The 13975-nt window shown below is 42.0% G+C and overlaps 1 protein-coding gene across 2 annotated transcripts in view; it reads left to right on the forward strand.

The window, feature by feature from the left end:
• LOC143735687 (uncharacterized) overlaps positions 1-13975 on the forward strand; it is a 52306-nt gene that overhangs the window by 25580 nt on the left and 12751 nt on the right. Inside the window, exons 2-3 of one of the 2 annotated variants that reach the window (XM_077225844.1) lie at positions 6284-6934; positions 7254-7871. In XM_077225844.1, coding sequence (XP_077081959.1) covers positions 6284-6934; positions 7254-7871 — 1269 coding nt within the window. Of the gene's footprint in view, positions 1-6225; positions 6935-7253; positions 7872-13975 lie in introns of those variants that run through there. The other variant, XM_077225843.1, reaches the window with a different exon arrangement.

Below are 13975 nucleotides of genomic sequence, written 5' to 3' on the forward strand. Positions count from 1 at the left end.
ATGGCGTGCCGTTGGTAAACTGCTCCCTTGCCTGTACAGTCAGCAGCTGCCCTGCTCAACATGTCACTGATGAACATTTTAGACCCCGGCTTGTAGACAACCTTGAGACTGTAGTTTTGAAGTATCATGAGTATGCTCTGAAGTCGCTTGGGTGCACTGAGAAGTGGTTTGCAGAATATAGTGATCAAGGGTTTGTGGTCAGTCTCTGCTGTGACCAACTCTCGGCCGTACAGGTAATGGTGAAATCTCTGGCAAGCAAAGACGATACTGAGACACTCTTTCTCGATTTGAGCGTAATTTTTTTCTGTGGGAGTGAGGGCTCTTGAAGCGAAGGCGACAGGGCGTCCTTCTTGCATAAGACAGCACCCAAGACCACTTTGGCTGGAGTCACTTTGTACTGTGATAGGCTTAGTAACATCATAATAGTGCAGCACAGGCATCGATGTGGCCATGGATTTGAGCTTGCGAACTGCATCGTCATGTTTGGGTAGCCAGTGCCACGGTGTGTTTTTGTCGAGCAAACGCCGAATTGGCTCGCAAACGGTCGACAAGTGGGGCATAAACTTGGCTAAATAATTAGCAAAGCCGATGAGACGCTGTACACCTTTGACATCTGTGGGGTTGGGCATGTCCATGATAGCCCTCACCTTCTCTTGGTCGGGCTTCAAGCCTGTGAATGAAAGGATATGACCATGGAACTTCACTTCGGGGACCTTGAATTGCAATTTTGTTAAACAAAGTCGTAGCTTGACCTCTCTGCAACGCTCCAACAGGGCCCGAAGCTTGAGATCATGATCCCTTTCAGCTTGCTGGTCTGTGTCACCGCAGCCAACGACAAGAATATCATCAGCAATGGGCTCGACCCCCTTTAAACCTGTTAACAGTTCATGCTGTTTCCGCTGGTACACCTCAGGTGCCACTGAAACACCAAATGAGAGCTTTAGCCAACGTTTCCTGCCCCATGGGGTCCAGAATGGGGTCATGAAGCTGCTCTTTTGGTCCAGCTTGCACTGTAAGAATGCATGTTTGGCATCAACCTAGGTGAAGATCCTTGCTTTAGGCAGTTTGTATAGCACATCTTCTAGAGTCGGCATTATATAATGAGAGCGTTTCAGAGCTTTGTTCAGGAACTTTGGGTCCAAACAAATCCTCAGCTTGTCTGGTTTTTTTACAATCACCATGTTGCTAATGCAATCTGTTGGCTCTGTAACATCTGCAATATGACCCTCTGCCTGATACGCATCCAGTTGGGCTTTGACGGCGGCTTTCATGGCGATTGGAACATTCCGGGGGACACACTGCACCGGTGTAACACTGGTATCCAGCTCAAAGTGGACCTCACCGGGCAGAGATTGTCACGGTTCATAAATTCATTGATTCCTTCTTGTCTCGTGTTTCTGTTGTTATCTGTGTGTGTGTGTGTGAGTGGGCGTTACCACTCCGTTCTGCTGATCAGCGATCCAGCTGATCAGCACTCAGCTGATCGTTATCCACTCACCAGCTGCAGCTCATTCCATTCCCTATTTATACTCACTGTTTTGTACTCTCATTGTCAGATCGTTGTTTGGAAGTCCTTCGTGTGTGGTTGTCCTTTCCTGTCGGCGTGTCAGCTCGTGTCTTGTTCGTGTTTTCCCTGGGATTATCACTGCCGTGGATTACCTCACCTCACCTGGACTCTCACTTCACTTCACTTCAAGACTCATCACGTGGACCCTGACCATCTTGTCCCTGCGCTACCAGTCTTGTTGTTTGTCATCTGACCGTGAAACTGTACATTAAATATTCCTTCACTTGCATTATTGCTTCTGTGGTTTTTGCCATCACAGAGATTCCACAGGCAAGTTGAACACATCACTGTATGTGTCAATTAACTGTTCCTTAGTCAGAGGGTCACACCGTTCAGGTTCCATTTTGAGCACGTCATCTGGGATTGTGAACTGCATCAGGCCTAGCTGTTCACAAGTAGATCCTGAGAGAAGCGGACTTTGATTTGTTTGTACTATCTCAAATGACAATTGGTATCTCTCTCCTTTGACCAAACATTCTGTGTCAAAAACACCCACAGAGTCCAGCGACTCGCCCGCGTACAGCCGTAATTTGACGTTACTAGGGCGGAGTGGTGTGTGCGGTGCCACCTTTACTTTATCCTTGTAGCTCATCACATTGCATGTTGCCCCTGAATCTAACTGACAACGCAGTGACTTGCCATGTAATCGCAGAGAAACAAACCATTTCTTCCCTTTCATGTGCACCGTACTAATGGACTCAACTGTGTAAATATCATCATCACTGTCCCCAACCGCTCCTCCATAGAATATTCAATGCAGTGGAGCTTCCCCTCTGTAGTTCTGCTTTTGCTTTTGAGACACACTTTAGCAAAGTGATTGTCAGTTCCACAGAGCCTGCATATTTTGCCATATGCTGGACAATGATCCCTGCCTCTTGAATGCACATTACCACAGTATCGGCATGTCTTGCTTGTGTCTAAGAGTCAGAATCAGAATCAGAATCAGAATCAGAAAGAGCTTTATTGCCAAGTGTGCTTGCACACACAAGGAATTTGTTTTGGTACTGAGGCTTCCAGTGGACTATACAAATACAAATACAACATGAAACATGAAACATAATACTACAAATTATAAGAATAAAAAAAATAAAAATATAAATATAAATATATGGTAATAAAACTATCACAGTTTGGTTTAGTCAGAATAGACATTTTCAGATTTACAGATTATGAACCTATTTACAGTGTTTTGAATATTATAAATAAATAAATCTACATATAAGTATCACCTGAGTTGTAGGATATTGCACTAAACAGTGGGAGTATTGCACTTACAGGCATATGCCTTGGGAGGAGTGTTAACTGTTCAGGAGGGAAATGGCCTGTGGGAAGAAACTGTTCCTGTGCCGAGATGTTCTTGTGGCCAGTGATCTGAGTCTCCGTCTTGACGGTAACAGTTCAAACAGGTGGTGTCCAGGGTGAGTGGAGTCTGTGATGATTTTACCTGCTCTCTTCCTCACTCTGGAAGAGTACAGGTCCTGGAGGTTTGGCAGGGGGGCACCAATGATCCTCTCCGCAGTCCGGACTGTCCGTTGTAGTCTCCTGATGTCTGATTTGGTAGCTGAACCAAACCAGACAGTGATGGAAGCGCACAAGACAGACTCAATGACGGCTGAGTAGAACTGAATCAGCAGATCCTGTGGCAGGTTGAACTTCCTCAGCTGGCGAAGGAAGTACAGTCTCTGCTGGGCCTTTTTCACAGTGGAGTCAATGTGATTGTCCCACTTCAGGTCCTGAGAGATGATAGTGCCCAGGAACCTGAATGACTCCACTGCTTCCACAGTGCTGTTCATGATGGTGAGTGGGGGGAGTGCTGGGCTGTTCCTCCTGAAGTCCACGATCATCTCCACTGTTTTGAGCGTGTTCAGCTCAAGGTTGTTATAACTGCACCAGGCAGCCAGCTGTTCAACCTCCAGTCTGTAAGCAGACTCGTCACCGTTTTGGATGAGACCGATGACAGTGGTGTCGTCTGCAAATTTCAGGAGCTTGACAGTGGGGTCTTTAGAAGTGCAGTCATTAGTGTACAGGGAGAAGAGCAGTGGGGAGAGAACGCACCCTTGGGGGGCTCCGGTGCTGATTGTGAGTGTCTTGGATGTGTGTTTCCCCAGTCTCACTCGCTGCTGCCGGTCCGTCAGGGAGCTGGTGATCCACTGACAGATCGAGGATGGTATGGAGAGCTGGGTCAGTTTGGCTGTGAGAAGACCAGGCATGATGGTATTGAAGGCCGAACTGAAGTCCACAAAGAGGATCCTTGCATAAGTCCCTGGTCTGTCGAGATGTTGCAGGATATAATGCAGTCCCATGTTGACTGCATCATCCACAGACCTATTTGCTCTGTAAGCAAACTGAAAGGGATCCAGCAAGGGTCCAGTGAGGTCCTTCAGGTGGGCCAGCACCAGTCTTTCAAACGACTTCATGACCACAGACGTGAGAGCGACAGGTCTGTAGTCATTAAGTCCAGTGATTTTGGGTTTTTTGGGGACAGGAATGATAGTGGAGCGTTTGAAGCAGCAGGGAACTTCACACTGCTCCAATGATCTGTTGAAGATCTGCGTGAAGACCGGGGCCAGTTGGTCAGCGCAGGCTTTTAAACAAGCAGATGAGATGCCGTCTGGGCCTGAGGCTTTCCTAGTCTTCTGTTTTTTGAAGACTCGGCTCACGTCCTCCACACAGACCTTAAGCTCAGGTTGGATGGCAGGAGGGGGGAGTGATAATTGGAGTGCAGGAGGTGATGGTGAAAGTGTGAAGTGCAGATCAGACCGGGTGTGTGGTGTTAATGAGGGCTTTTCAAACCGGCAGTAAAATGAATTTAAATCGTCAGCCAGGTGTTGATTGTCCACAGATCGAGGGGATGGTGACTTGTAGTTGGTGATGTTCCTCAGGCCATTCCAGACTGATGATGGGTCGTTGGATGAAAACTGTTTTTTCAGTTTATCAGAGTAGTTACTTTTAGCAACTCTGATCTCCTTTGTCAATCTGTTTCTGGCCTGGTTATACAAGATTTTATCCCCACTTCTGTAAGCATCCTCTTTGGCATGACGAAGGTGTTTGAGTTTCCCAGTAAACCATGGTTTATCATTAGTGAATGATAAGAATGTCCTGGTAGGAATGCATGTATCCTCACAGAAACTTATATATGATGTTACAGTATCTGTGAGCTCATCCAGATCATTGGTAGCAGCTTCAAAAACAGTCCAATCAGTGCAATCAAAGCAGGCCTGTAGATTCTGCTCTGCTTCATTAGTCCATCTTTTTACAGTCCGTATTCCAGGTTTAGCTGATTTCAGTTTCTGCCTGTAGGTCGGTATGAGATGAACCAAACAGTGATCAGAGAGCCCCAAAGCTGCCCGTGGGACGGAGTGATACGCATTTCTTATTGTGGTGTAACAGTGGTCCAGTATATTACTGTCTCTGGTGGGACATGTAACGTGCTGTCTGTATTTTGGTAGTTCACGGGAAAGATTTGCTTTGTTAAAATCCCCAAGAATGATTAAAAGAGAGTCTGGGTACCTTTGTTCCGTTTCAGATATTTGTTCAGCCAGCGTTGTAGCGCCGCGCTCACGCACGCGTCTGGAGGGATGTAAACATTCACGAGAATGAAAGAGGAAAATTCCCGAGGCGAGAAGAAGGGTTTACAGTTTATGAAATGGTCTTGGTGAATTACTCTGCTTCCGCTGGTTAGGCTTGAAAGGTTTCCTAGCAACAGCGTGAACCGTTTCGGCTGGAGGCATGCACGTGGTATCCATCGCTCTCATATGCATAGCGGTCTGTTCCGCTGTGCGACACATCTCAATTGCTGTGAGCAGTGTTAAGTTTTTTTCACTTAACAACCTGCGTCTGGTCCCTTCATTTGTAATACCCAGTACGATTTTTTCACGAATCATTTCATCCTTCAATCCACCATAATCACAAGTTGCAGCCTTTCCTCTCAATCTGTTCACAAAATTGTCTATGGATTCCCCTTCTTCCTGTTTAAAACAGCCGAACACATGCCTCTCATAAATGACATTTCTGGCAGGCTTGAAGTATCCATCCAATGCATCTAGGATGGTTTTAATGTCTCTCTGTTGCGCGTCTGTGAGATTCAAATTGTGCGGTAAACATGTCTGCATTCGGATCCCATCACACTTCTCAACGTGGCAGCTTGGACCTCCCTGGTCTTTTCAGCCAGGACTGTAACCAGCGCATAATCCTCAAACTCTGCTCTGAATAAGTCCCAGTTAGCGCTCCAGTCTCCGTTCATGTTCATCGGTGACGGCGGAGGTATGTTAGCCGCGATGTAGGCTGGTACGCCGCGAGGCGCGGCCGCAGCATTATCAGCGTCCATAATCGAAGAAATTGTCGAAATCAGCAGTTGCTGCGTGAACTCACGAACGAACGCGCTAGGTATCTTCTGACACCATGTTTAAGCAGCTGTATAATCATAAAGAAGAGTCAGACAAGCGAGTGGAGCTCTGCAACTGTATTGTCAACCTAACATGTCGAGGACAATATTCACTCGTTTTATTTTTTATTATCTGTTTCTTGTTGTTGTCATTCTGTCTGTGCACTGAAAGTTTCTGTCACCAGTACAAATTCATTGTGTGTGTGTAAACATTTTTTGTGTGTTTAAGGCCAGGTTTATGTTTATTGGTTTGAATATACAGTTTGTACAGTATAAAAAGTAATTGTCAATGGAAAGACATGAAAGCCTGATATGTGTGTGCTCTTTTTCAGTAAGAGATCTGAGGATTGTCCTGATTGGAAAGAATGCATCAGAAAACAAGCAAGTGGGAAATGTAATCCAGGACAGTTCAGCATGTGACAGGGAAGCTTCTTCATGTGATTCACAGCAGCACAGTGAGAGAAACATCCTAGTCATCAACACTGCTCACCTGTTCCAGACACATCTCACACACCATCAGATCACACACTTAGGGAGAGAGTGTGTGTCTCTGTCTGCTCCAGGACCTAATGTGATCTTACTAGTCCTGCAGTATAATGACTTCAGTGATGAGGACATGAAAAGAGTAAAATATGTGCTGAACCTCTTCAGTGTGAAGGCCACTAAACACACTATAGTGCTGACTACTGATGAAGAGACACGCACATCCAAATTGACTTCTCTCGTATTAAATAATACTATTAAAAATTTAATAAAGGAGTGTGGAGGAAGACATCTTCAGTTTGATGCAAAAAACCCAGGATGGCGCTCTGAGATGCTGAGAAGGATAGAGAAGATACTTAATGAAGAAAATGAAGAATTTCTCATCTGTAACATGTATAAGGATGAAGGTCATGGAACATCAGTGGATGATCCAGTGAATTCTGATCACAAAAGGAGTGGACAATTCAATCAGAGCACAAAAACAGGAAGTGGTGGAGGAGGTTTGTCAAATACTTTTTTTCAGGATAATAGTAAGAGGTATCTTATTAGATCACAAACTATCTATCTAAACTAAAATCTGTTTGGTTTTGGTTGGAAAAACTAAAATAAAAATAAAAAATAGATATTTTTGTAAGGTGTATTGAAACATTGACAGAAAGACAAGATATGCAGCTGAATACAGTGTTCCGACACAGTTTGAGTAATAATGTCATTTTTCACTTAAGATATATTACAATATAATATTTTTGGTTGTTGAAGAAAGTCTACATTTGGTAGCAAAGCTAAACTGAGTCTAATGTCTCTTAATTTATGTTTCAGTGACTTCTTCTGGCAAAACAAACCTGAACATTGTGCTATGTGGATATAATACAACACTCAAGAACTCAGTGTCTAAATTATTTCGAGGGATAACGAGAAAACCTCAGAAAGAGATGAGTAAAGTGTGTGAGAAGAGAGAGGGGCAGATTCATGGACGGCAGATTACGGTAATAGAGCTTCCAGCTTTTACTCGTCTCTCAGAGGAGGAAGTGATGCGGGAGACTCTCCGCTGTGTGTCTCTCTGTGATCCTGGAGTTCATCTTTTCATCTTTGTTACTCCTGTCAGTTCACTGACTAAAGAAGACAGAGCAGAAATGGAGAAAATTAAAAGAATATTTAACTCTAATGAGCACTTCATGGTTCTTTTCACTACTGAACTCACTGTTGACAAAAGTGTGTCAGAATTTGTATCATACACAGAATCTCAGAGCGTTGTGAGTCTCTATGGGAGTTGGTTCAGTTTGATGGGGTTAAAGGATGATAGAAACTCTGGACAGATCTCAAAGATTCTAGTTGGTATAGACTGCCTGAAGACTGAACCCTATTCACTTCAGATGTATATGAGAGCTCAAGAGAAAAGAATCGGACATGAAGTAGAGGAGAAACTGAGTGCAAAAGGTAATGAAATCAAAGAGTTACAGGTTAATTCTTTTTATTTTTTCTGAATAAAGCATCTTAGTGAGAATACAGTAATAAGCTTACAGTTAACTACATCGAAAAACTGAGTAAACTGTACATTAAGAAATTGTATACATTTAATACATAAGCTACCTATTTCAAGGAGAAAAAATTGAATAAAATTGTTGAATTGTTTGCAATTAATGACTGAAAAAAGCTGTACTACCAGACAACAAAGAGCTGGATCACAACAAGACATCTCTCTCAAGTCAAGTCAAGTCATTCTCATTTATATAGCGCTTTTTATGACACAGATTGTTTCAAAGCAGCTTTACAGAGATAAACATATAATTTAAGGTAACAGAGATTGGTTTGGTTTTATAGTGGCTCTTGAAAAATGTTTTTTCCAGCTAAAGTTAGTTTTGATTGATTCACTTCCGTCTAAATGATCATTTGTTATTAAATTAGGGGCCGCTAAGACGACACCGTTCTCTCTAAACAGACTTTAAACGTGAACCTGTGATAGACGCTGATGGCGTTCACATGTGCATTAAGAATTGAGTCTATAGTTATGTGCGTTTGAATATATGTGCGCAGGTTTGTAATTCCTTACAAACCATGCCTAAACAAACTAGTTGTCTATAAATTTTGATGCAGAATTTTTATTTTATCTTATCACTTTGGGTAGGTACGCGAACCGAAAAATTCCACAACGCTTTATCTGTAGAGTGGTATAGGGATCCTCCATAGGGAGAGGCTAGTTGGCACTTCAGCACTGCATTGTCATCAGGTCCAGGCGAATGTCCTTCGTCAGATCTGGAAACGGCCTGGATCCGGCAGGCTGCGGGAAAACCTCGGGATAAACAAAGACACTAAAATTAGCGTAGATGCCATTCTTCTTATGATGTAACGAGTACATCAGGATTTGAGGGAAGTGTTCCCAGTTCCGGCTGACCTACGTAATCTAAGCACCCTAATATTGAATTATTGAAGGCTATAGAGTGTTATGTGAATGCTAGGTCAAAGAGATGTGTTTTTAGTCTAGCTTTGAACTGACAGACTGTGTCTGCTTCCCGGACAATGTTAGGAAGATTGTTCCAAAGTTTTGGTGCTAAATAGGAAAAGGATCTACCGCCAACAATCGATTTAGATATTCTAGGTAACTAACTGGCCGGAGTTTTGAGATCGCAATAGACGTGAAGGACTATAATGCGTTAAGAGCTCGCTCAAGTACTGGGGAGCTAAACCATTTAGTGCTTTGTAAGTAATCAGCAATATTTTAAAATTCATACGATGTTTAATAGGGAGCCAATGCAGTGGTGACAGAACCGGGCTAATATGGTCGTACTTCCTAGTTCTGGTAAGAACTCTAGCGGCTGCGTTTTGAACTAGCTGTAGTTTGTTTATTAAGCGTGCAGGGCAACCACCCAGTAGAGCATTACAATAATCTAGCCTTGATGTCATGAACGCATGAACAAGTTGTTCCGCATTTGTCAATGAGAGCATATGACGTAATTTAGATATATTTTTAAGATGGAGAAATGCGGTTTTACAGACACTAGACACTTGACTTTCAAATGAAAGATTGGTATCAAAGAGCACACCCAGGTTCCTAACTGACGACGAAGACTTAACAGAGCAGCCATCAAGTGTTAGACAGTATTCTAGGTTATTACGTGTGGAAGTTTTTTGTCCAATAATTAGAATCTCTGTTTTTTCAGAATTTAGTAGTAGGAAATTACTAGTCATCCAATTTTTGATATCAACTATGCATTCCGATAATTTTATGAATTGGTGAGTTTCGTTAGGTTTGGAAGAAATATAGAGCTGAGTATCATCAGCATAACAGTGAAAGCTAATCCCATGTTTCCTAATGATATCTCCTAAAGGTAGCATGTACAGAGTGAACAGCAGCGGTCCTAGTACTGAGCCTTGTGGTACGCCATACTGAACTTGTGATCGATAAGACATCTCTTCATTTACTGCTACAAACTGATAGCGGTCAGATAAATATGATTTAAACCATGCTAATGCAATTCCACTAATGCCAACATAGTTTTCTAGTCTATTTAAGAGAATGTTGTGGTCAATGGTGTAAAATGCAACACTAAGATCAAGTAACACTAATAGAGAGATACAACCACGATCGGATGATAAGAGCAAATCATTTGTGACTCTAATGAGAGCAGTCTCAGTACTATGGTACGGTCTAAATCCTGACTGGAAATCCTCGCAGATACCATTTCTTTTAAGAAAGGAACACAGTTGTGAGGATACTGCCTTTTCTAGTATCTTTGACAGAAAAGGTAGATTTGAGATCGGCCTGTAACTGACTAATTCTGTAGGATCAAGTTGCGTTTTTTTAACAAGCGGTTTAATCAATAAAGGTTTTTGGTACGTATCCTAGAGACAAAGATGAATTAATGATGTTAAGAAGAGGATCTATGACTTCTGGAAGTATCTCTTTCAGTAGTTTAGTCGGTATAGGGTCTAACATACATGTTGTCGATTTAGATGAATTAACGAGTTTGCAAAATTCTTCCTCTTCTATGGCAACAAATGAATCAAATTTTACTTCAGGGAGACTATAATGCACTCCCTGATGGGATGCTGTAGTAGACGGTTGCATAGTTATAATTTTGTCCCTAATATTATCAATCTTATAAGTGAAGAAGTTCATAAAGTCATTACTGCTGTGTTTCTTGGAAACTTCTGGGCTTGAAGCTTTCTTTTTCGTTAGTGTAGCCACTTTTTCAAATAAATACCTTGGATTATGTTTATTTTCTTTTAATAGGGTTGAAAAATAAGCAGATCTAGCAGCTTTTAAAGCCTCTCTGTAAGCAATCGAGCTCTCCTTCCATGAAATCCGAAATACCTCTAGTTTTGTTTTCTTCCAGTTGCGCTCCATTTTTCTGGCTGCTCTCTTAAGGGCCCGGGTGTGCTCGTTGTACCACGGCGTTGGACTATTTTCTTTAATCTTCTTTAAGCGCAACGGAGCAACTGTATCTAAAGTGCTGGAAAGGAGAGAGTTAAAAGTTTCTGTTGCAATATCGAGTTCTTCTGAGCTATCTGGGATGCTGAGACGATGAAACTGATTAGGAAGATTATTGATAAAGCAATCTTTAGTGGCAGAAGTGATAGGTCTAACATACTTGTAACACGGAGTTGGCTTTGCAGCCTTGGCTAAATGTAATTTACATGAGACTAGATAATGATCTGAGATGTCGTCGCTCTGCTGCAGAATTTCAATAGCATCAACATCTATTCCATGTGATAATATTAGATCTAGAGTATGATTACGACAATGAGTAGGTCCTGACACGTGTTATCTAACTCCAATAGAGTTAAGAATGTCTTTAAATGCCAATCCCATTGCATCTTTTCCATTATCTACATGTATATTAAAATCACCAACAATTAGGACTTTATCTGCAGTTAATACTAATTCTGATAGAAAGTCACCAAATTCTTTAATAAAATCTTTATGGTGCCCTGGTGGCCTGTATACAGTTGCCAGCAGAATTCTCAAACTTGATTTATCGTTTACATTATATATTTTTACATTAAGCACCAACACTTCAAAAGAAATATATTTTAAACTGGATTTTTTAGTGGTTTTGAAAATATTACTATAAATTACAGCAACACCTCCCCCTTTGCCATTCAGGCGAGGTTCATTTTTATAACAGTGATCATGAGGGGTGGACTCATTTAAAGTAATGTAATCGTCTGGTTTTAGCCAGGTTTCTGTCATACACAGCACATCTAGGTTATAATCTGAAATCATATCATTAACTATGAGTGCTTTTGAAGTAAGGGAATCGAATATTCAGCAACCCAAGCTTTATCGTTTGCTCATCTGTATTATATCTATTTTTTATTTGTTGAATATCAATTACATTTTTAACCTTATATCGGTTTGGACGTTTTTTGGATTTCCAAATTCGGGGAACAGACACAGTCTCTATATGATGATATCTAGGTGAAGAGCCTCTATGTGATGGGATTTATCTGACCTTGGTGACGCGAAGCCGCTAGCAGACGGTCGGTTTAGCCAGTTTGTCTGCTTCCTGACCCGAGCCCCAGATTGTCATGTTTTGTCTCTAAGACTATGAGCCAAATTACTAGAGAGAAGAGCAGCACCATCCCAGGAGGGATGAATACCATCTCTTTTCAACAGGTCAGGTTTGCCCCAAAAACTTTTCCAATTGTCTATGAATTCTATATTATTTTGCGGACACCATTAGACAGCCAGCCATTGAGTGATGACAATCTGCTAACTATCTCATCACTCCTTCGAACAGGAAGGGGGCCAGAGCAAATTACAGTGCCTGACATCGTACTTGCGAGTTCAAACACCTCTTTAATATAAATTTTGGTGATCTCCGACTGGCGGAGTCGAACATCATTAGTGCCGACGTGAATAACAATCTTAGAGAATTTACGATAAGCATTAGCCAGCACTTTTAAATTTGCTTTGATGTCAGGCGCTCTGGCTCCCGGCAAACATGTGGCTATGGTGGCTGGTGTCTCTATTTTCACGTTCCGTGTAATAGAATCGCCAATTACCAGGGCACAATCAACAGAATTCTCAGTGGGTGTTTCACTGAGTGGGGCAAATCGATTTGTTATGGTAATCGGAACGGAAGAGTGGTTTTTTGATCCGTGACTAGAGCGATCCCTCACTGTCACCCATCTGCCTGGCTGCACAGGCAATAATTCAGCCGGAACCGAATCATGTAAAGGGTTCACTATGCTAGGCGCATCCAAAATAGTATCTAAAGCTCTAGCACACCTACTATCCTCAATTAAAGTTTGGATGCGTGTTTCTAATTCTGAAATCTTCTCCGTCAGCCTGACTGTTTCCTTGCATTCATCACATATAAACCCTGTATTGCCGACGGGGAAGGCTATGCTAAACATGTAACATGAAGTGCAGGTGACAATAACAGGACAAGACATTACTCACCGTGTTTGTTGACTGATTCTTACTCACCTGGGCTTTTTATGAACTCAGAGGCGCGGGCGCGCGAGAGAAAAATAAATAAATAACTGAGCGCACGGGTGGCGCGTTAACAGGCTAGCGAGTTACTAGCGTGTTGTTCTAACAATAACGGAAGCTAGCGATGTCAGGTTAATCTGAGATGTTGTCTAAGCTGTATTTAGTAGTATAAACAACTAGAAATGGTAGTAAATGATGGTTCAAAACAGAAAGAAATACAAAGCTAATACGAGGCTTAGACGGAGCTTACAGCCTTGAAGCAAACAAAACACAGCAGGCAGCTAGGCAGACAGGAGCAATCGATCAGGATCAGGATCTATTGCATGTTTACTTAAAAACATTGTTACTTAAAGGATTAGTTCACCTCAAAATAAAAATTTCCTAATAATTTACTCACCCCAATGCCATCCAATATATCCATGTCTTTCTTTTGTCAGTGGAAGAGAAATGAAGTTTTTTGAGGAAAACATTTCTGCATTTTTCTCCGAATAATGGACTTCAATGGCTACCAGCGTTTTGAAGTCCAAATCAATGCAGTTTCAAAGGTCTTTGAAGTGCTTCAGCGGACTGTGCATGATCGCAGCTGAGGAGGAGGGGCTTATCTCGTGAAACGATGGGTCATTTTCAAAACAACAACAAAATATATATACTTTTTAACTACAATTGTTCGAAAGTACCGCCTCACTGTTTACAAAGCGACCAATACAATTTGGACTATCCTCCTTTGCACGGTCGCTTTGTAAACAGTGGGGCGGTAATTCCGCCGGCGCAGCCTGACCTTTCAGCGTGATGACATAGTTCCCGGCGCGTTGCAGCTCAGCTCAATCCGAACAATTGTAGTTAAAAGTGTGTGTATATATATATATATATATATATATAAATTTTTTTTTTAAATGACCTATTTTTTCGCTAGGTAAGACCCTCTGCTGCGACCGTGCACAGTCCATTGAAGCACTTCAAAGACCTTTGAAACTGCATTGATTTGGACTTCAAAACGTTGGTTGCCATTGAAGTCCATTAAAGAAAAATCCAGAAATGGTCTCTCAAAAAACTTTATTTTCTTTTCCACTGAGGAAAGAAAGTCATGGATATCTTGGATGGC

The sequence above is a fragment of the Siphateles boraxobius genome, unplaced genomic scaffold, assembly GCF_051911475.1.
Source record: "Siphateles boraxobius isolate OS27281-9 unplaced genomic scaffold, OSU_SipBor_1 13, whole genome shotgun sequence".
Classification (NCBI taxonomy): domain Eukaryota; kingdom Metazoa; phylum Chordata; class Actinopteri; order Cypriniformes; family Leuciscidae; genus Siphateles; species Siphateles boraxobius.